Consider the following 22,839-nt stretch of genomic DNA (forward strand, 5'->3'; position numbering starts at 1 on the left):
CTGGGGAGACCTATACACCTGGCTACATATACTGGGGGCACCTATACACCTGGCTACATATACTGGGGACACCTATACACCTGGCTACATATACTGGGGGCACCTATACACCTGGCTACATATACTGGGGGCACCTATACACCTGGCTACATATACTAGGCACATATACCCCTGGCTACATATACTGGGGACACCTATACAGCTGGCTACATATACTGGGGACACCTATACAGCTGGCTACATATACTGGGGACACCTATACAGCTGGCTACATATACTGGGGAGACCTATACACCTGGCTACATATACTGGGGAGACCTATACACCTGGCTACATATACTGGGGAGACCTATACACCTGGCTACATATACTGGGGACACCTATACACCTGGCTACATATACTGGGGACACCTGGCTGCATATACTGGGGACACCTTTACACCTGGCTGCATATACCGGGGACACCTATACACCTGGCTGCATATACTGGAGAGACCTATACACCTGGCTGCATATACTGGGGAGATACTTTAAATTGATATATTACTAATTTTAAAATGTTAATATGAAGGAAAATGAACCAGGATAGAAAGGACCAGTGTGGTTTGAATTATAAAACCACATATTTTTCTTAGGAAATCTTTACGGTATGCGTGACTAGGGGTGTGACGGGGGCGTGATCAGGGGTGTGACAGGGGCGTGGCTTAAGTGTCCCTCTTTCTCATCTCAAAATGTTGGGAGGTATGCTCCCAACATTCACTTATACACTTCCCTTCTCCTCACATTTGCTTTTACCCATTACCTCTTCCCCTAACTCACTTCTACCCTTCCCTTCTATTTACATTAACTTTTTGCCTCAGCTGATTGCCACCATGCAGACTCTGTGGCTGGCAAGAAACCAGAGCGTCTCATCATTCTCATTACTGCCACCCGGTGTCCGTACACACAGAAAACATGCTGCTTTACAAAAAGCAGAAAGCATTCCTAGAAAACATTTCAAACTTAATCCTTCATTAAGTCCAAGAGGGGTCAGTGTACCTAAATCGTTCATCCATCTTCTCTCCTGTCTTAAAAAGGTGTGGTTGCATAAAGTTACCTTCTCCAGCATGCACCTTTTCAAATCGCCAACCACATGCTTGCATTCATGAAAATGTCAATTTACAGGCGAGTCAAATTTCATTTTATTATTTATTGTAATATAAGGTGCACAGTCTGCCTTAGGGCTGATTCACACTACAAGAGATTGTTAATTGCTAAAGATTTAAAGGAGTTATCAGGGAAATTACCTAAAATGAGCTTTACTCACCTGGGGCTTTCTCCAGCCCCTTGCAGCAGACTGTCCCACGCTGACCGCTCTGCTCCCCGCCGCTGTCCCGGTCTCGCCGCTCAATATTAAGGCCAACCCCGTGGTCGGCCTTAATACTGAGCGGCGAGACCGGGACAGCGGCGAGGGAGCAGAACGGGCGGCATGGGACAGACTGTCCCATGCCGACCGCTCTGCTCCCTCGCCACTGCAAGGGGCTGGAGAAGCCCCAGGTGAGTAAAGCTCATTTTTGGTAATTTCCCTGATAACCCCTTTAAAAAGCTCTTGCTAATGCAATGCTGTGGGGGATTTTTACAAAACCACATCGCTCCAGTGTGAACACACATATAGGATAAAATTAGCAAGAGCTTATAAAATCACAAAGCGCTTAGAAAAGCTCTTGTAGTGTGAACAAGCCCTTAAGGCTGGGTGCCCGTCATCCGATGACATTTTCTAGTGCGGTCTGTACTGGAAGCACTGCATAGTGACATTATGCCACTCTGCCTCGGGCCACTGAAATGTCTGTGTTCATAGATATAGCCCCCAATGACTTACCCGCTGCCTACAGGACCATCACTGCACAGGCCAGGCAACTTAGGTTGAAACATCACTTTAAAGTACCTTGTGTAGCCATATTGATACTGATCTCTGTTCTAGATTGAAGCTGTGTTAAAAAGGTTCTTATGGTATTGTTAGCTGAGTTATATTACCATATATTTCGAACTATAAGTTGCACCCAGGTTTAGAAGACAAAAACCTGGGAAAAAAATATCTGTGTCCATGGTCCAGGGGCGTCTTGTAGATATTTTACCACTAATTATTGTGTCCTCCTCTTTTCCCCTTTTCTGTCCTCCTCCTCTCTCCCCTTGTGTCGTCGTCCTCCTCCTCCTCCCCCTTTGTGTCGTCGTCCTCCTCCTCCCCCCTTGTGTCGTCGTCCTCCTCCTCCTCTCCCCCCTTGTGTCGTCGTCGTTGTCCTCCTCCTCTCCCCCCTTGTGTCGTCGTCCTCCTCCTCCTCTCCCCCCTTGTGTCGTCCTCCTCCTCCTCCTCTCCCCCCTTGTGTCGTCCTCCTCCTCCTCCTCTCCCCCCTTGTGTCGTCCTCCTCCTCCTCCTCTCCCCCCTTGTGTCGTCGTCGTCCTACTCCTCTCCCCCTTTGTGTCGTCGTCCTCCTCCTCTCCCCCCTTGTGTCGTCGTCCCCCTCCTCCTCTCCCCCCTTGTGTCGTCGTCCCCCTCCTCTTCTCCCCCCTTGTGTCGTCGTCCCCCTCCTCCTCTCCCCCCTTGTGTCGTCGTCCCCCTCCTCCTCTCCCCCCTTGTGTCGTCGTCCCCCTCCTCCTCTCCCCCCTTGTGTCGTCGTCCCCCTCCTCCTCTCCCCCCTTGTGTCGTCGTCCCCCTCCTCCTCTCCCCCCTTGTGTCGTCCTCCTCCTCCTCCTCTCCCCCCTTGTGTCGTCGTCCTCCTCCTCCTCCTCTCCCCCCTTGTGTCGTCGTCCTCCTCCTCCTCTCCCCCCTTGTGTCGTCGTCCTCCTCCTCCTCTCCCCCCTTGTGTCGTCGTCCTCCTCCTCCTCTCCCCCCTTGTGTCGTCGTCCTCCTCCTCCTCTCCCCTTGTGTCCTCCTCCTCCTCTCCCCTCTTGTGTCCCCCAGCGTCGTCTTCCTCTACTCCTGTGGAATGTAATTAGCAGTGGCAGGTATGTGCATATCTCACCTGACCCAAGGGTGCCTGCGACTGCCAGGTGACCCGATGGTGATGCATGCAACCGACACTAGGGAGAGGACTGAGTGAGAGAAGCAGCAGTTGGTTGCTGTGGGCACCTTTTGGGTCAGGTGAAAGATACATGCATCTGCCGCTGCTGATTATATTCCACAGGAGGAGCGGAGAAAGACACGGGTGGAGCAGAGGAGGGCACGAAGACAATACAGGGAGTCTCTGACATATCGGTGGTGTGTATCGGCGTGTGTTCCTAAGTCGGGGACTCCCTGTATTTGGACTATAAGACGCAATGACTTTTTCTTCTCACTTATGGTAGAAGCAGTAAAGTGTTGTACCGTGTTAGCCATGAGTAAAAGCAAGAAGTTTTGAATCAGGGTGATACCATTTATTGGCTAACTTAGAGATGGATAAACAGTGAGCTTTCGACTTATAAAAAGCCTTCGTCGGACTGGTTCCTGGTTTTGGTCAGGAACCAGTCCGACGAAGGCTTTTTATAAGTCGAAAGCTCACTGTTTATCTATCTCTAAGTTAGCCAATAAATGGTATCATCCTGATTCAAAACTTCTTGCTTCTTCTCACTTATGGGGGATAAAAAGCGTCTTATAGCCTGAAAAATACAGTATAACTTGGTGTTTTTTGCCTTATTGAAGAATGGCTGTTTTGATTATGCAGACAGAAAATCAAGCAGAAAATTCCAGCGAGGCCCTCACTGATGAAGACGACTGGGGAAATAATACCAGGTACGGTATGGGCACAGCTTTTAAATTTTAATCTTCAAGATCGCTTTACTAAAGCCCCTCTCAATGGACATTTAAAACAGTATTCCAGGTGCTTAAAGGGAGTTATCAGGGAAATTATACAAAATGAGCTTTACTCACCTGGGGCTTTCTCCAGCCCCTTGTAGCTGACTGTCCCAGTAAGCCGTGTACCCAACGTGGGCTTGATTGACAGCGGCAGTTTGCGCAGGCGCAGTGAGGACGACCTCGGGGTCGGCCTCCGCACCGTGCTCGGAGGCCGGAACGGCGGAGCAAAGCGGTTGGCGTGGGACAGTCTGCTGCAAGGGGCTGCAGAAAGCCCCAGGTGAGTAAAGCTCATTTTGTATAATTTTCCTGATGACTCCTTTAATTTAAAAAACATTGTTTGTATCCCTTGTAACGTATCTTTATCCATATGTCTTTATCCCTTACCTCACTGCCAGAAGAATTATCACTGTCATGTTATTATTATTATTATTATTTATTGTATTTATAAAGCGCCAACATATTACGCAGCGCTGCACAATAGATAAATGGGTTAACATACAGGTAGAACATACGGAAACTCACAACAAAACAAGATCATGCAAATGATTTGATAACAATACAGTATCATAGGTCAAAATAGAGACAGTTCGAGTCTACAAGAGGGGTGGTTGCGAGTAAGATTGCATAATCAAGCTGGATACGTTAGGGAGGAGGGCCCTGCCGGAGGCTTACAATCTAATGTTGAGCTCTATTCAGTTACAGTGGGTTTGTCAATGGATTAAAATCTGATTGGAATCCAACCAGTCCCAACCCACCTGACTGCTGTAACGTGTCTCTATCCTTGCAGAAAGAAAACCCGTAAATTCAGGCACATCACCTCAAGTTAGGATATTTAAGTGAGTTATTAGGGAGGTGCTAATGGGGGTATGGGCAGAAAAATTAGGGAAACCGTTAACCATTTGCACACTCATGCAATTGTTCATACAAATGCTTTCACGGAAATCAATCATCCAGGAAACACTGCAATCCCTAAATCTAAGTTAAGTTTTAATTACTAGTATTAGTCTGATGCACTATCTGTCCCAGGAGAGGTTGTCAGGATATGTGCTCCTAATCTTTAGATAGGTTTTATGCAGTGAATGTTTGCATGTCTGCACTATGCATGTTACAGGGACAGAGTTGGGTCACCTACGAATACTGGGGTACCTCTGTGTGGTGTAGATGACGACACAAGAGAATTTATTGGTGCAGAGGCACCTCTCTCTGTCATGCTTGGAATGGGAGTGACCTATATTTCTTGCCTGGAAGTCCAGCTAAGGGGGCTCAGTTGTGTTCAATATACTTCTGTTTTGCACTACTGACTGGTATAAAGATCTATGGGATACTAGAGAGTCTTATTACCCAAAGTATGGAATACTATGACTTTTTTTTTTATTATTATTGCAAAAATGAAAGATACTTCTGCCTTTTTTGAGCTATAGCCAACTAAAAGTTAGTGAGATGAACTTTCAGGTGACCGAACGTATGTCAACATTTAATCGGTTACCTACGAATGTCCAAACTGTATCTACAATACACAGGCTGTTGTGTTGCTAATAGCAGAACCAGAACCTCCATACAATTTTTTTTTTTCTTTTCCCCTGGTGGCTGCAGTGACTCCTCCAGTGAGTACTCTGACTGGACCGCAGATGCTGGAATTCACTTGCAACCCCCTAGCAGAGTGTCTACAAGAAAGCGCAGACCTCGCAAATTGGTGAGCAGCTCGGAGGAAGAGAGCTCCGTGGAGGAGAAGTCTGCAGAGGAGTCCTCATCTCCAAGGAAGAGGTCTGCAGAAGAGTCTTCATCTCCGAGGAAGAGGTCCCCCAAATGCAAGACACAGAATGGGGTACGCTGCATGCTCACATCCTCCCCTCAATCAGTTTAATGAATGATTCCCATTCTTCAGTGTCTGAGCTTTGTTCTTTCTGCTTATAGACAGCAGAAGCTGGTGAGAGACCACCAGTAAGCAGAGAGATTTTGCCTGAATGGCGTCCATCAGTTTGGATCACAGATACAACTCCTCGAAGGTCCCCTTTTGTTCCTCAGATGGGAGATGAAGTAAGTTCTTCATGAGCTGTAAGTGAATTCATATAGTGTTACAGAAACCTTGCATTTGCAGCATGAGATTATTCCACCTTGTCACTATTGGAGATAACTGAGACTAAATCACTCATTGCCTATTTGTATGTTTTGGAGACTTGACCGTGAGAGAGGTCTTCTCTCGTATTCCCTCCCTGGTCTAGTGATAGCAATGCTCAAGTGCCGCAAACCTCATGGAGATCGATGGGATCAGTTTAGTTAGGGAAAGATCTGTAAACTTGCTGTTCATGATCATTAGAGCAAATCAGAGATTTACAAATTTGACTGATCACATGCTCCTCTCTGCAGTTCTTGCCTGTCCAGTTAGGAACCCCTTCTTGCAGTGTTCTAGCACTAGTCATCTCTTCTGACTTGGGATGCTTGCCCCATACATTTATGGATGGTAATGAATTTACTGACAAAACAACCTATTAGAGGAAGTTATGGTAGGAGATGCAAGAAACATTTGTTTGTTGACCCTGCACTCTACAGAGTCATGGAGCTAGCCTTAAAGAAATACTATTGATTCACATATTTTTTTCAATTGACACAAGAATTGTTTGGGAAGTGCTGCTAAGTACAGGTGTATACATTTTAGCAGCAACTTCTTTGTTTACTGTTAGCAAAATACATTCGAAGTTTACTGACACCAAAACTGACAGCTGACTGAGCCATGAGGAGAGGGGAAATTCCACTCACACTTGATCAGTTAACTCTATGTGTAGCTCTGTGTGTGACAGAGAGAGACAGGACACAGGAGCTGCAGCTGTTGGGAGCTTTGTTTCTGTCTGAAGAGAGCAGAGGAAATGTAACTAATTCTCACAGCTTTTTCATATTGTTTTTGCTTTTAGAGTTTGATATGTTTGATATTTGCTTTCTGCAGTCTGATATGCAACTCTGGCTGTGCATTGAAGCAGACACCCCTTCTGCAATTGATTTGTCCCAATATAGCTAATTCCTACCCTCAATAAATTACAGTTTTTGCCTCTGATATTTAACATGAAAAGTAGGAAAATGTTTACACAGCTACTTACACGTTATTTGTACATTGTCATTTTAGAACACTTGGGGATCGATAGTATTCCTTTAATGCTGTAATTGTGGTTTTGGATAAAAGGAAAAGGGGTTGTAAAGGTTTTGGCAATTTTCCCCCTTTCTGTTCCTATTGGAGAGATTTCCCTCAATTCCGGTTTCTTGGACTTCCATAAAATTTTGTGGCATGAATATGAAAGCTAAGTTGTCCAAGGGACAGGAATTGAGGGGCAGTAAAACAAGTCTGTAATTCTAATTCTTCCCCTGCTACATAAATATTTTCTATTAACGTCTCTGTTCAAAATATTTTATCTGTTGCCGTCTCTATTGTTTTGGTGGAGGCAATTTTCTACTTGGCTTTTAGCGTCTACAGTGTTGAATGTTAGTCTTTTGTATAACTTCTTAATAAACAAATTCTCTAGCTTATTGTATAGTTGTTTTTCAATTATGTCTTCACAGGTAGTGTACTTCCGACAAGGTCATGAAGCATATATTAATGCTGTGAGAAGAAGTAATCTTAGTATCTTAAACTCCCTGAAAGAGCCATGGAGAAAGTGCATGCTGCGGGTAAGTTAATCTTCTCTCCAGTCTCTGTGATTTGGGGGATTCCGGTTATGTGGCAGAAGTACATTGCCACTAGACATCTACACTGCGTGTCAGAAACTTGCCAATACCCTGTCATTTAACATTTCTGAGATGTTCTCTAAATGTAGGTGATATCTTTTCTTGTTTTAAAGGACACTCAAGCAGAACAGATTTGGCATGAAGGCTACAGACGCATCTTCAGTGCAAAGGTTTACCGCTCCTCCTGATCACCCCCGTAATGCTCTTTTCCTCTGCAAAAGGCCCCATTAGTTGCCACGACTTGTCAGTCGCTGACCTTTAACCCAAATGTACTCGGCTGCGCACACGCAGTATGTTTGATCCACCCCCAGTGTTACTGCTCTCCCCTAGATTCTGTGTGTTCCTTTTGCACGTGCTCCCGTGCAGACTGCAGTACATGGGGGTGGGTCGGACATGCTGAACAATACACAGCCGAGGATCTCCGTGTTAAAGGTCGGCAACTCAGCCAAGTCGCCTCCTGCTAACGGGGGGTGACTTACACAGCAACAGAGTGTCACAGTAAAGATTGGAAGGAGCAGTAAGCCTCTGCACTGATGCAGACACATGTCTGTAGCCTCCATTTTAACATACCTTATATACTCGCATATAAACCTAATTTGTCAGCACAAAAAATGTGCTGAAAAGTTACCCCCTCGGCTTATATGCGAGTCAGAGGAGCAGAGTGGATGGTGGGGCAGGTTTTGTTACTGGCAGAGGAGCGTAAGGATCATGCACTTGTGAACCTGCTCTTGCCAGCAGGCTCCCTGCTGTGTTTGTGCCTCTCATCCCCTGCAACATGGTGTGCAGAGTGCGCTGCTCAAAACTACCTGTGTCCCCTGGCTTGTGGAGCAACATTGTCAGCTGTGCAATGATCAGGAATTCTTCCTGTGTGGAAATTGCTGTTTCTCATATCTATGACACCATCTAGTGGCGTCTTGAGACACAGCTGTATCATCCTTGGGGCACATCTGGTTATGGGGAGGGGGGCTGATTTGTACTGGGGGCACATCTGGCTACTGGGGAGGGGGCTTATATGCAAGTCAATTACTTTTCCTGGTTTCTGGTGGGAAAGTGGGTACCTTGGCTTACACGCGGGTCATCTTATATGTGAGCATAATACTATACCTGTTCAGCTCAGGTATCCTTTAAAATAGTTTATAAACATTCTTCTTGGTTTCCGATTGTCCCCAGATTGCTATATCTGCTGTTTGTAGTCTAAGCTTATGGACTGTCACTGTTGTGTTTAGCTAAAATATTTTTTGACCCTTCTTGCAAGTCCTTCTCAGTGGTGGGATTCAAGTCAGATGACTAGGCAAGGCATTGAGTGGTAGATAGGACTCAGATTACTCTCCTGTAATGTTTGAGGTTGTAGCTTTGTTGGACGGTAACTTTGGCACCGAAAGACTTATAAGCCTAAGGAATGCCATAGTTTTGCACTAATGAATGACAGTTTTTCTTGTTTAGGAAGTTTTCAAACCATACAATAATTGTGACATTTTCCAGAAGTGCTTTAGAAAGTACACTGAATAATTTATGCCACTAACTGCTCCTCAGAGGGGCTTTCAATCTAATGTCCCTACCAGTATCTGAACAAAAGAAAAAGATGTCCAACTATGCTTATAATGTCTATTTAAAGGGCCTTTTTTTTCCAAATAAAGGCTTGTGTGTACCAAAAACAATTTCAGACGCAACCCCTGGTGAATAAAGTTGATTATTTTAAAGAAACATTTCAGATATTTGATGTATATCATAGTCTGTATCATGTATCTCGTTTGTTTTCTTACATTGTACAGCACCACGGAATATGTTGGCGCTTTATAAATAAATAATAATAAATATAGTTTCAGACCCTATTGCCTTAGGATACTGCATTGTCTGTTTATTTTATACTGGAACAGGTTCATCAGTTTTCGTCCCTGCCATTGTTAACTTCCCTACCATAGACTAGGGCCATATTGGCACAGAAACGAGTTAACCTACCAGAATGTTTTTGAGTTGTAGAAAACCATCTTACCCATATGGAACCCACGCAATTATGGTGAGAACATACAAGCTTTATGCGGATGGTTTGCTAACAATGAATAAAACTTGGGGGCTTAGTTCTACAAGAACCGCTTACCACCATGCTCTCAAATTACTCCCTAGAGTAGAACACAGTCACTTCCATGAATGACCTCAGCTTTTGCATATTTATTCCATGTACAACCTGCCGTCAATGCAAAACAAACGATATGTAAATGTCACTTTGGCTGGTTAAGAAACATTAATACTTAATTACTTTTTTTTTCTGGGGTGTGTCAGAAATTAATAGCTCAATATATTGTAGTAAACAGCAATAACATACTTATTTCTCAGATGTTTTAAATGACAAGGTATTTGCAAACTTCTGACAGTCTATTTGACTGTTTTCTGAGGCATGATATCTTAATGTGTGTTATCTTCAACCAGGACCAGGAACTGGTGAAAATTGTTGGGATCCGATATGACATTGGACCTCCCACTTTATGCTGTCTTAAACTTGCCTTGATTGACCATGTTAGTGGAAGGCTCATGGGACAATCCTTCTCTCTCAAGTATGTTTGTTTTTCTTTTTGCTTTTGTTTCATGACTTGTAAGCGAATCAGAATTCACACTAGTGTAAGGCTGGGGCTACAGGGGTGACATAAGAACTTATTGAGGTAAGCAAACTTCCCCATTCACATTTATGGAGGAGACTGAAGATTACTTGCAGACCTTTTCATTTTATAGAACTCAAATGCACTTTTAAGTACACATACCCAACCTTAATTGCACTGTGGAGGTTTAGGTGTTTAGCCTTGATGCAGAAATAAATACAGGCAATTAGGGGTTCCTGTGGGTATCTTCCCATTACTTACTAAGTGCACCGGGAGCTCAGAAACCCATGGTGCTCTGAGTTGCACCCACCATGTGGAAGCTGCACATTGCTGTACCTTATTATTGGTGCATAATTATGATGGGCTACCTCATTGAAAAATAAGACCTGGAAGGGCATCATAAGGTAAACCTACTACACAATACATTAGTTTGTAAAAGTCTAAGCTCTTGACTGTACAATGCCTTTTTCCTTTTAAAATGGGAAATGAAACCAGTCACACTCTTAGTTTCTACCGGCATCCCTGACTTTTGTGGTTTCTCCAGTGTTGATCATCGGAGTTCCCTAAGTTGTGGGACCCATCAGTGCGCTCTCTGCAGTACTTGCAGGCACCTCCAACTGAAGTTTTTGTTATGTCTGGAAATATATTGCCAAATCACAGTTGACTAAATGCAACTGCAGATTGCCCATGTAGCCCTAGCCTAACAATACTGTGGTTTTTATTCCTAAATGAACTGAGGTGGTGGGAGTGCTAATGGTAGCTGATTTGTAAACGTATTGTTTACTCTACTTTTCCTACTTTTTTTTTTTCTTTACACCACACCCTAGACAATGGCCTCAATTCACTAAGCTTATCTCTTGTCTTTAATAACGTTTCTAGAGTTGTCACCATGGTGACAAGGCATGTCGTATTCAGGAAACATTTTACCTCAGGCCAACCTAAAGTTAACTCTTCAATCCTTAAATCAACTCCAGAGTTAAGGATAGGCTGTTTATTAACTGCGTGTGAAAATAACTACAGAGGAGGTAACTTAAGGAATGGAGAGATAGGATAACTCTTTCACTGTGTGGAGGTAAGTTTTCTCTTGCCTTCTCTCCAGCATGATCTTAGTGAATTGAGGCCATAGTCACACCTATGAACCTATAGCTAGTGGATGCTTCTGAAGCGGTTATTTACCACACAGCATTACAGCTATTGGTGTTTCCAAAGGAGGTGATTGTTGGACAGAAAACTGGACTGTGGCCTGACAGTAGAAACCAATTTCTTTATTGAGCATAAAGAAAAAAATCCTGTTGCTGTGGACTGTAACTTCCCTGAGGCCTTGTTCACATTTGGCAACGCGTATGGCTGTGTGTCCGGAACGCAAGAGCACCCGATCTCACGCCATCTGCATTGCCGTGCGCTGCGATGCTGATCCCATTCATTATAATGAATTGGATCGGCGATGCGCTTTGCCATAAATGCATGCAGCAGTACGATAGCGCATCACACTGCTGTGCAGCATGCATAGTCTGAACGTCAGAAGGTCTCTATGTACTTCTGATGTTCTTGATGATCGCATACTATACACGCTGCTGAAAAGCTCACAACAGTGTGTATAGTGTGAACGAGGCCTGAAGATGATACCGCAATCAAACATGGTTAATGCTTCTCAAGCATTTTCCAAATGTGTATTATCCTGATTCACTTTGCAATGGGGATCTCACAGATCACAAGTACCCCTCTACCTGGGGCCACCTGTAAGTTACTTGCAGAGTGTTAAGCAGCAGTAGACTCCGGTAATATGATCCAGCCAGAAACCGTGGATAAGACTGCACAGACAGTGTGTGATTTCCAGTCAAAACAAATTCTACCAAGGGTACATTAACGAGATATACCATATCTGTACTATACAGTTTGCAGAAGGGTGGGATTGTGCAGAAAAATGTAAAAAGTATTTGGGCATGGTAAAAGGGCAAAGAAGCAGACCAAGTAGAAATAGACTGGGAAAAGATATGTGCCCATACACACAAATCAGAGCTGGACTAGAACCATACAGGGCCCTAGGCAGAGTAATACGCTTCTCCCCTCAGTATAGGTAGCCAGATCCCTCTTCGCTATATGTAGCCAGATTCCCCCCTTCAGTATGGATAGCCATATCACCCCCCTTTCTTTCAGTATAGATAGCCAAATTTGCCCCCTTTAGTATAGGTAACCAGATTACCCCCCCCCCCCCCCCCCCTCTTTCATTTTATGTAGCCAGATAACACAAACCCCCCCCCCCCCTTTTTTTTAATCTTCCACTTCCTCAGTCAGTGAGTAACTTATCTGCTCCACTTCGCTCTCTGCTACTCAGGGATTTAGATCATCCTAAACAGCTGGTCACCTACTGCAACATAATATTCGAACCACGAAAGTGCTGTGACTTCTCTCATCAGCGTAACTGCTATACACTTTGATACTCCCACTCCACAAGTGCCTACCCCCCACTCCCTCTCCACAAACATGATTGTGAACAAACCAGTAAACCTCACCCAAATAATTAGAAACTATGGCCCATAAGCAATTCAATATTCCTCCTGAATTATTTCCTAGGTGATAGTTTTCATATTCTCTTTAAAATTCCTTTTAAGGGCCCGTTCAGATCACAAATGCGGATGGCCATGCGTGCGGAACGTGTGCGGACCGCAACGCGTACGAACGCACGCCATCGGCGTTTGTGTGCGTTGCATGGCTGATCCCATCACTGAAAAGTGAATGGGACAGCCACGCGTTTTGAAAAAATCTGCGTGCAGCATGCGTTCCCGGACCGCACAGGTCCGAAACGCATGCAGTGTGAACATCACACAGTGCACTCTATGCACTGTCTGATGTCATGCGTGTCGGCCTCCTGCACGCGTTTCCAAAACGCGGCTGGAAACGCGTGCAGTGTGAACGGGCCCTAAAGGTAACCTAAACCGAGAAGGATATGGAATACTTTTAAAATAATACCAGTTGCCTGACTCTCCTGCTAATCCTGTGTTTCTAATACTTTTAGCCACAGCCCCTCAACAAGCATGCAGATCAGGTGCTCTGACTGAAGTCAGACTGCATTAGCTGCATGCTTGTTTCAGGTGTGATGTCCAGATACTACTGCAGCAAATTGATTAGCAGGAGAGTCAGGCAACTGGTATTGTTTAAAAGGAAACATCCATATCCCTCTCCGTTCAGGTTCCCTTTAAGCATTTCACAATTGGAAAAGTACCCAAAAGTTGTTCAAAAAGTACTATCAAAATTATTTTGAGTATTTTCTTGCTTGCCGGTGGTTTAAAACGCATTTTATGAGAAGGTGTAAAAATATCACCTAGGAGAAAACTCAGAAGAAAAAGTAAATTGCATATGAGCCTAGGTATGTTTAATACAGATGCACTAAATTTGACGCAGGTATTGGAATGTGCCCTTTTCCTTATTGTAACTGAGGTACCTGTGTAGAAATGTTAAACATGGGGAGCCTGGTGACAGGATCTGCTTACACAGCCTATTTGATATTATAGGTACTTTTATCAAACTGCTTATACAAGTGAAACTTGACAAATCAAAATATCATACTAAAGTCCATTTATTTCAATAATTTAACTCAAATAGGTGAAACTAATATATGAAATACTCATTACATGCAAAGTGAGATAATTCAAGCCTTTATTTGTTATAATTTTGATGTTTATTGCTTACAGCTCATGAACATCCCAAAATCAAAATCTCAGACTATGAGAATGTTGTGAAAATGTACAATATTCTAGGCTCTATTAAAGAGACACTGTAACCTCAAAAAGATCCCCTGGGGGGTACTCACCTCGGGTGGGGGAATCCTCCGGATCCTAATGAGGCTTCCCACGCCGTCCTCTGTCCCACGGGGGTCTCGCTGCAGCCCTCCGAACAGCCGCCCGACAGACCCGACTGTTGATTCAATATTTACCTTTGCAGGATCCAGCGGGGGGCGCTGTGGCTGCTTTCGGCTCCGAAGTAAACGGAAATACCTGATCTCAGTCGGGTCCGCACTACTGCGCAGGCGCTGGAGACTTGCGTCTGCGCAGTAGAGCAGACCTGACGACGATCCTTTTTTTCCGCCTACTTCGGAGCCACCAGAGCGCCTGCGCAGGAGCCGGGAAGGTAAATATTTACATCCCCACTGTACGGAGGGCTGCAGCGAAACCCCCAAGGGACGGAGGACGGCATGGGAAGCCTCATTAGGATCCTGAGGCTTCCCCCGCCCGAGGTGAGTACCCCCCAGGGGAATTTTTGAGGTTACAGATTCTCTTTAAGCTAATTAATCCAAAACACCTGCAAAGGTTTCCTATTTCAAATATTAGTTTCTCCTTGAATTACTAAAAGAAATGGACTTTTGCACAGTAATCTAATTTTTCGAGTTTTACCTGTAACTGTTGGCACAAGTAAGTTACATTTTACTATGTGTGTTTTATATTACGGATTATAAAAGAGAGATACCGAGAGCCCGATATGGTGTAGTATGTATTGGAAACAAGGAGGAATAGTGATAGTAAGTGATATACTCACAAACATGGGTTACCACTCAGGCAACCACTGTGTACGCAGGTGGGGAGATTAGACCTGTCCCCACTCAAGAATAAGATGTCGCTCTCTGAAGAAGGAAAGGAGGGTGTATCACCCTTCCACCAAGGGTGGAAATCTTGACAAATAGATGTACAGAGGCGCCAAAAGGATAAAAGTATGCTAAAAAGTTTAAAATATTCGGGTGGCGGTGGTGGGCCGTCCACTCCCAAATAGACACGATGCTGTCGTTTTGAATTTAAGACAATTTATTCACATACTCCCAGAACAATGTCGCAACGCGTTTCACGGGCACAATCCCGCTTCATCAGGCATTAAACAAACGGAGTATCACTAAAAAATGACAGAGATAACGGTATATCAGAACGCAACAGGTGTATGGTTACATCAAGAGAAAAATCATATCTATTATATATATTATACATGCAGTAATAGATTACATCATATATTGTAATGGTACAGTGCATTTCAGGCTGAAAACCATATTGAGCCCAGGACCAGTTTTCTGTGTGCATATGGTAATGGACATGAAACTGTACTAGTGAAATGTGCAAAAACGTGGAGGGGGTAGAAAATGGAGTGGTTGAAAGGATGGTAACATAATATGGCGATAGGTTAGTGAACCTGGTACTGAGGGGGATATATACAAATATGCAGACAGATGCATGAGTATCACCCCATTCATACGAATGTGTGTACACACTGCACACAGACCTGCACACAGTGGGGACTTCTAGGAGGTTTTTTTTTTCTTTATGTCAGGGAGCGGGGGCTTATTAAGGGGTAATGGTGTGAAAAAGATGGGTAGTGAGGTGGGCGGAAGAGTAGGGGGAGGTGAGAGAAGTATCTGGGATACAGTAAAAATCAAATTCAATATCAAAGTACCTTTGAGCAAAAAGGTTTTCGTGTGCATATGATTAGAAGCACTTACCAGCTAGTGGTCCAGTATACGCTTGGCACCTCTGTAACCATGTGTCAGCGTAGGACCTTTAAATAGCCATGCTGTGATTGGATCGGCGAGTGGGGAGTGTGGGGACAGGAAGCGCTGATAGCCTATAGTGGACTGCAAAGGGTGGGGATATCCTGAGTGACAAGACGCAGTGCGACTAGGGAGCCGCGTTGCTGAGCGGCAAGAGAGAAGAGGGGCGTGACGTCACGCTGTGGGCGTGTGATGCTTTGAGTGTTTAGGTGCATGCGCATTACGTGAGCGTACCCACGTGTCTGTTAGACGGTGGGTAGCTCGTATGTGTTATACATGCGCATGCGCAAATGGTAACTTGTGCGGCGAACGCCATATTTATTGTGGGCAAGACGGCCAGAGGATCAAAGGGTGATAATATAGCCTAGAGAGGGAGTATGGCTATTAGGTATATGGAGTTCTATAAGTGCAAGATGTAGGCTATTAATGAACAGTGATGGGCAATTGTGTAAAGGGAGAAAAAGGTTTTAACATTGTGGGAATGTATGCTATAGTGGGTTGCTGCCATCTGATGGCGAGACTTGAGAATGCATGTTGCAATGCATGGTTACAAGAAAAAACATTACTGCACATTGTGTATAAATACCTAAATACAAACTGACATGAATAAATAGGTAAATTCATAAATATTAAAGTAAGGATGGATAATATTTCATTAAAAGAGGCATAAAAAATAAAATATGATACTACTGATAATAACGATAATAGCAAATGTCCATGAACTTAAAATTCATAATACTAGTAGTAATACAATGAAAATAAAAATAATAAAATTAAAATAAAAATAAAAATGAAATAAAAATAAAAGATCTAGAATGACTGCTAAAAGAGAGGACCGAATTAAAAAAGAGAAACTGATTCGCTGTTGGTGGGATGAGTTAGTATATTTTTTCCAGTACTTCATTAAGACCGTCTGGAGTTAAAGTTCTAATCCTATGCAAACGAAAACCTTTTTGCTCAAAGGTACTTTGATATTGAATTTGATTTTTACTGTATCCCAGAGACTTCTCTCACCTCCCCCTACTCTTCCGCCCACCTCACTACCCATCTTTTTCACACCATTACCCCTTAATAAGCCCCCGCTCCCTGACATAAAGAAAAAAAAACCTCCTAGATGTCCCCACTGTGTGCAGGTCTGTGTGCAGTGTGTACACACATTCGTATGCATGGGTTGATACTCATGTATCTGTCTGCATATTTGTATATATCCCCTCAGTACCAGGTTCACTAACCTATCGCCATATTATGTTACCATCCTTTCAACCACTCCATTTTCTACCCCCTCCACGTTTTTGCACATTTCACTAGTACAGTTTCATGTCCATTACCATATGCACACAGAAAAATGGTCCTGGGCTCAATATGGTTTTCAGCCTGAAATGCACTGTACCATTACAATATATGATGTAATCTATTACTGCATGTATAATATAGATAATAGATATGATTTTTCTCTTGATGTAACCATACACCTCTTGCGTTCTGATATACCGTTATCTCTGTCATTTTTTTTCGTGATACTCCGTTTGTTTAATGCCTGATGAAGCGGGATTGTGCCCGTGAAACGCGTTGCGACATTGTTCTGGGAGTATGTGAATAAATTGTCTTAAATTCAAAACGACAGCATCGTGTCTATTTGGGAGTGGACGGCCCACCACCGCCATATTTTAAACTTTTTAGCGTACTTTTATCCTTTTGGCGCCTCTGTACATCTATTTATATTACGGATTGTTCATAAACACTGGACTGAGTGTTAAAACAATCTGACTTTCAGGGATATATTTAAATACTAAATGTTGGGTGTTCCAGAAATCTGAATACATTATTTTTCCTTATGTATGAATAAGTCTGTTTCTACAAATAAAAATAAGATGCAGGGAAAAAAAACTTGTACAGTTGTGATTTTATGACGAAAATTGAGTTTTCTTTCAAACTGTTATTTTGATAGATTTAGCCTCTTGCCTGCTTAGGATGAATCTAAACAGGCCTCAGTGACAAATGATTTTTATATTCTGTAAATCTTTCTCTATAGATATCATGACATGCCAGACGTGATAGATTTCCTTGTACTAAGGCAGTATTATGATCACGCCCGGTGCACCAACTGGCAGTCTGGTGAGTTTCTTTTCTTAATCCTTCAACTGGGAATGACATTATATTGTGTTGTTATAATCCTTTATAAACTGCCAACAGATTATTCATCCCGGATATTAAGCCAAGTAATACAAACACTGGTCTAGACCAGTCCTAACTAGTTCAGCATTGTCCTAAAGGGAACCTGAAGTGAGAGGGATATGGAGGCTGACATCTTTTTGTTTGTAGTGCCTCATGTTGTAGGCTTGGCTTCTATACAATAGCGTTAGTAGGTGTGTTCCCGCAAACTGTGGTTAGTACTGCTTCAAATCAAGGTTTTTATTCTTATGGCTTAGATTGGCTTTAATCACTTCGCATCCAGACCTTGTTGAAATTGAAAAACACATTATTTCTCAGTTTTACCGATTCCACTTTAAAAATGTGCTACTGTAGATAAAAAAAAACACAAATTTTGTTTGGCTATTCTTACCGCTTATCACAAAACTTAGATTACGTTCCTGTCACAATTTATGGTGAGGATATTTGATTCTGAAATAATGGTACAGAGTGTATTTATCACTATGAACTGAGAAAATAAAAGTATTTGTATTGGTAAAAATCAATCTCATTAGCTCAGAAAACATAAATTCCCGTTCACCAATTAGTGCTGCATCTGATAGTGCCAGAAATGTGCACAGGAGCAATCCTAATCCTGCACAGCACTGCTTCTGCTACAAGACTTATATCTACTGACTTGTGGCTTAGATGAGGTCAAAGAGGACGTACATATACTGCAGTGGTGGATAAAGTGGTTAAAGCAAATATTTAGCATAAAAATCTGATGCTTGCCTATGGCGAGGGGAGGCTGTGGACCCTGTTGAGCTTTCCATGACACCTCTTAAAGAAACACTGAAGCGGAAAAAAAAATATGATCTTATGATTTGTATGTGTAGTACAGCTAAGAAATAAAACATTAAGATCAGATACACCAGTCTAATTGTTTCCAGTACAGGAAGAGTTAAGAAACTCCAATTGTCATCTCTATGCAAAAAAGCCATTAAGCTCTACGACTTTCAAAGTCGTGGAGAGGGCTGTTTTCTGACATTTATTATCTAAACTGTTATTGAACTATTTTATTTTTCTCTGTCAGAGGAGAGGTCATTAGTTCACAGACTGCTCTGAAAGAATCATTTTGAGGCTAGATTCACAGTGGGACGTTGCGTTTTGATGCCACGTTAAAGTCGCACCGCAATCTTACAACGCAACGCGCCCAAAAAGTGGCAACGCAGCGTTACCGTCGCATACAGCAGATACAGTAAAAAATACAGGCAATGAAAAGTATGCTTCCAAGTCATTACTGAGCATGTGCAAACAGTCCAATGCAGCTAATAACGTGTATAACGCACTGCATGCAGTACTTTTACTTAACGTGCAGCGTTAGACACCAACGCAACGTGTGCACTGTGAACAGGGCATTGATTTTTCATTGCAGTGAGTTATTCTGCGTTAAATGCTGTTTTAACGCGCGACTTTAACGTCCCACTGTGAACTTACCCTGAATGCTGAGTGTTGTGTAATCTGCACATATTATAGAATTATGCAGTGTTAGAAAAAACACTATATACCTGAAAATAAAAATGAGAATATTTTCTTTGCTGCTTATCTTCTAGTAATTATTCATAGTACACAACCAATTCATTATATCATATTTTTTTTTCACTTCAGTGTCTCTTTAATGTTCTCTGTCCCTGGTGAAGTTAGGCCAAGTCCGGGTGCACCCCGGAAAGCTTTGGGTGCACTTGTGTCCCTGGTTGCTCTCCGTACTGCACAAACATGCGCTCCTGCATGTGCAATATGGAGCCTCTCGTCTTCACGAGAACTCTGGGGTACAAGTGCTCCCAAAGACTTCTGAGGGTCCATGAAGGCATATTCCACCAGGTGGTTGAATACATGCAATGGAAATAGCCGTGCTGAAAAGAGGGGGGATTGAGAGGGAACAGGGAAGGCTCAATAGGGTCCAGAGCCTTCCCTTTTTTTTTTTTTTTTTTGCCTTGCTTCAGTTTTACTTTAGTTTCAATTGTTTTTATTTTAAGAAAAACAGATAAGAAACATCATACATCCAATATACGTGGAGTTTCACCACAGCCATAAATTAATAAAGTGGAATGGAAACAATAGTTTTAGGGTACAGTCACAGAAGCTATAAGGTGCCTGGGGTTTCCACTGTAACACCAGTCTGAACACTGAAGACATAAAATAAGCATTGAATGTAGAGTACCTGAGTATGCCTGAAACCAGAAAGAATATCATAACCTTGATGAGAAAAAGCCACAGCACCACACGTAGTCCCAATCTAGAAACAAGTATCCATCCAGACCGAGACACTGCAAGATTCCATGGCGAAAGGTTCGTGGGCTAATACCCACTGCAGAAACTACTGCCAAATCTCATCATGTAGCACACACTGCCTATCCGCCCAAGGGTCTCAGGTTTTATAAAAATTATCAATTTTATCGGCAACTGTAGCATTGTTTTTTTTTCTGACAGATGTTTAGTATCCAGCCTGGTAAGAACAGGCGGAATACTCGAAATGGGTTTTGTACCATTGTGAAGCTAGATAGACTTTAGCCGAAAGTAGGACATGTTTGATCAATCTAAGCTTTGGGTGTTTTGTTTAATCCGCCTTAGATCCTAGTACGAAGATTGTTGAAAAACATTACATTGAATCTAGGTATTGATCCCTAAAACATGCCCGGAGGAGGACTCCCAGTAGCAGCCATTCAGTCATGCCGCGCCTGAATAACATCTTTCTGCATCGGACAGTGAAGCATATACCTAGGTGATAACTTGCCATCCAGTTGGACAGCAGTGTCACCTGATGTAGAATTGGATTGGAAGCCAGCGAATTACTGCTCACTGGCTTCTACAGTATGTGGATGGATGGCGGCAGTACTGCTATTCCATATGTGGGCCGCCGATATTTAAAGGTGCAGTGAGCCACATCTATAAGTTACACATTTTGTGTTTGGGGGGGAGGGGGGTGCAGTGAAAAAGCTTCAGTGGGCCGCCCTTGGCCCACGGGCCATAGTTTGAAGACCACTGCTCTAAAGCCTAGGGGGATTTTCCAGGTATGTTACTAACATGAAGAGCCAGGTATGTCTGGTGCAGGAGTTTCAAAGAGGTCTCGAGCTCAGAGGCCTGATGGCTACCTTTTGAAGGAGTCTCAGCACAATGCAATCATTGAACATACGAAAGAGAGACATTTAAATATTTTTCCCACTGCAGCATAAAGGGTCATTTGTTGTCCCGAGGAGGAGAATTGAAGTGAGCATAGAGGAGGGATAGTACACCCTTTCTCAAAGGGTCATGTCTACAGATTGCCTCAAATTGAATAGGTTTAGGGGCTTCTAAGGGATGAGGCAGGGCCGCCAAGAAGTGATAAATCTGTCTAGAACGGAAATATTCCGGCCTTGGAATAGAGTGGGAAATTATAAATCGTTGCAAATTGGTTAGCTTGCCAAGTTGGCCAAAGGTATCGAGTTTAGATGCTCTACACCAACGAAAGAAACGGGAGTCTCTCCCGGCAGCGAAATCTGTTCAGTTTTACTTTAAAGGGATGTTGTGGAGGATTGTATGCCTCAAATTGGTGGTACGGCTTTATACTAGGCATATATAGATGGCAAATTAATGTAGTAGTTAAACCCGTAGGTGGATTCTTATGTGAATATGAGATTTAGCAAAGCCCTATAAGAGAGTAGCCAACTACTGAGGAAGTATCCTCTGCATAGTGACATCCTTACCAAATGCAGGCCTGGGGGCATTAAAAATTTGAGGCAAACAATCCTAAAAACATGACAGAAGGAGGATTTTCCTGCCTGCAAAAGAGGTGCCGTATCGATGTAAATTAAGGACTTTGCTGCGAAATACATTGGTAGTGAACTCTGTAGCCCATCATGATTAGCAAGGGTAGTGGCTATCTATTCACAAGGCAGCAAATTGTAGCTTCTCTGTAAGTCTACAGACCTGTTTATGTCTTGTGGTGAAAGCCTGCTTAGGGCGCTAGAGTAACACAAGTCTGTCAGAAAAGTTTTGGTTGTAATGAGATGGAGTAAGTGAGGAAATGGGTGCTTGAGAAAACACTTGTTTATAACGAGGTCCTCTGTGCACACAAGCGGATTTGAGACTCATAACAACCCTTGTATGAGCAAGCAGGATTCGCAATGGTCAGATTAATAGACCAATGGGAAATCCTGCAAGGGGATTTATAAATGCTTTCGCAGAGATCTACTATGACAATAAGAGGTGGCAAGAAGGAAGCCCAAGCAAAAGCATCTTTGCAATGACCTACCAGGGCTGCGTACATTTGAATTGGCTGCCGGGAGACTTGGGCGGAAAACCTAGCCGGTATATGGCTTACCCTGCTGCTGAACAAGTTGCCGGTGGCATAAATACTATTCCCCCTCCACGTCCACGTGGATAGTGGGGAATGCTATAATTCGGCTACCAGCTATTGCTTGAGGCCGAATTAGTGTTTCAAGAGCAACTTCAGCTCCGTCTTCTGACTGCGCTGAAGTTACTCACAGTGCGCTGTCTACAGTGGTGCGCCTAAATCTCCTGCGCTATTACAGCGCTCAACCAGGTCTACCCATTGATCTACTTATATAATCAATGAGAATCCTTGCCAGTGGTGTTTCATTTCAGTTTACTGTGAACTATGTGCATCCACATTGCTCTTACTGCTACTTAGACACTGTAAGCGTTGAGCTAATACACTGCAAACTATAGGGAATAAAGAAAGTGTTGTTACCAACTTTGTTGGATTTTGTTTGTTTTAGGGGATAAGTTCCGTTCCATTATAGATGATGCCTGGTGGTTTGGGACAGTTATGAGTCAGGAGCCGTATCAGTCCGAGTATCCAGACAGCCTGTTCCAGTGCTATACTGTGAAGTAAGTTCTCTGTCGTTGTCCCCCCAGTGTCACTTATAGGATATCTGAGCTGAAAAAAAGTTATGTTTTTTACGTACCTGGGGCTTCTTCCAGCCCCTAGAAGTCTATCTGGTCCAGCGCTGCAATTCTGCTGCCCTCCAAGTTGTCGCCCCTCCGTATGTTTGCCGACCACAGCT

The 22,839-nt window shown here is 43.3% G+C and overlaps 1 protein-coding gene and 1 long non-coding RNA gene across 4 annotated transcripts in view; one reads left to right on the forward strand and one right to left on the reverse strand.

The window, feature by feature from the left end:
• The window catches only part of BRWD1 (bromodomain and WD repeat domain containing 1), a 195,674-nt gene that overhangs the window by 125,940 nt on the left and 46,895 nt on the right, over window positions 1–22,839 (forward strand). For all 3 annotated transcript variants that reach the window (XM_068270377.1, XM_068270379.1, XM_068270378.1), the window contains exons 22-28: window positions 3,678–3,745; window positions 5,402–5,633; window positions 5,723–5,845; window positions 7,358–7,465; window positions 9,950–10,074; window positions 17,676–17,758; window positions 22,552–22,663. In XM_068270377.1, the coding sequence (XP_068126478.1) occupies window positions 3,678–3,745; window positions 5,402–5,633; window positions 5,723–5,845; window positions 7,358–7,465; window positions 9,950–10,074; window positions 17,676–17,758; window positions 22,552–22,663 (851 nt within the window). The remainder of the gene's footprint in view (window positions 1–3,677; window positions 3,746–5,401; window positions 5,634–5,722; window positions 5,846–7,357; window positions 7,466–9,949; window positions 10,075–17,675; window positions 17,759–22,551; window positions 22,664–22,839) is intronic.
• LOC137547142 (uncharacterized) overlaps window positions 4,295–22,839 on the reverse strand; it is a 112,369-nt gene continuing 93,824 nt past the window's right edge. Inside the window, exon 4 of the long non-coding RNA XR_011026501.1 lies at window positions 4,295–5,861. This is a non-coding gene — a long non-coding RNA (uncharacterized lncRNA). The remainder of the gene's footprint in view (window positions 5,862–22,839) is intronic.

This window comes from Hyperolius riggenbachi, chromosome 2, assembly GCF_040937935.1.
Source record: "Hyperolius riggenbachi isolate aHypRig1 chromosome 2, aHypRig1.pri, whole genome shotgun sequence".
NCBI lineage: Eukaryota > Metazoa > Chordata > Amphibia > Anura > Hyperoliidae > Hyperolius > Hyperolius riggenbachi.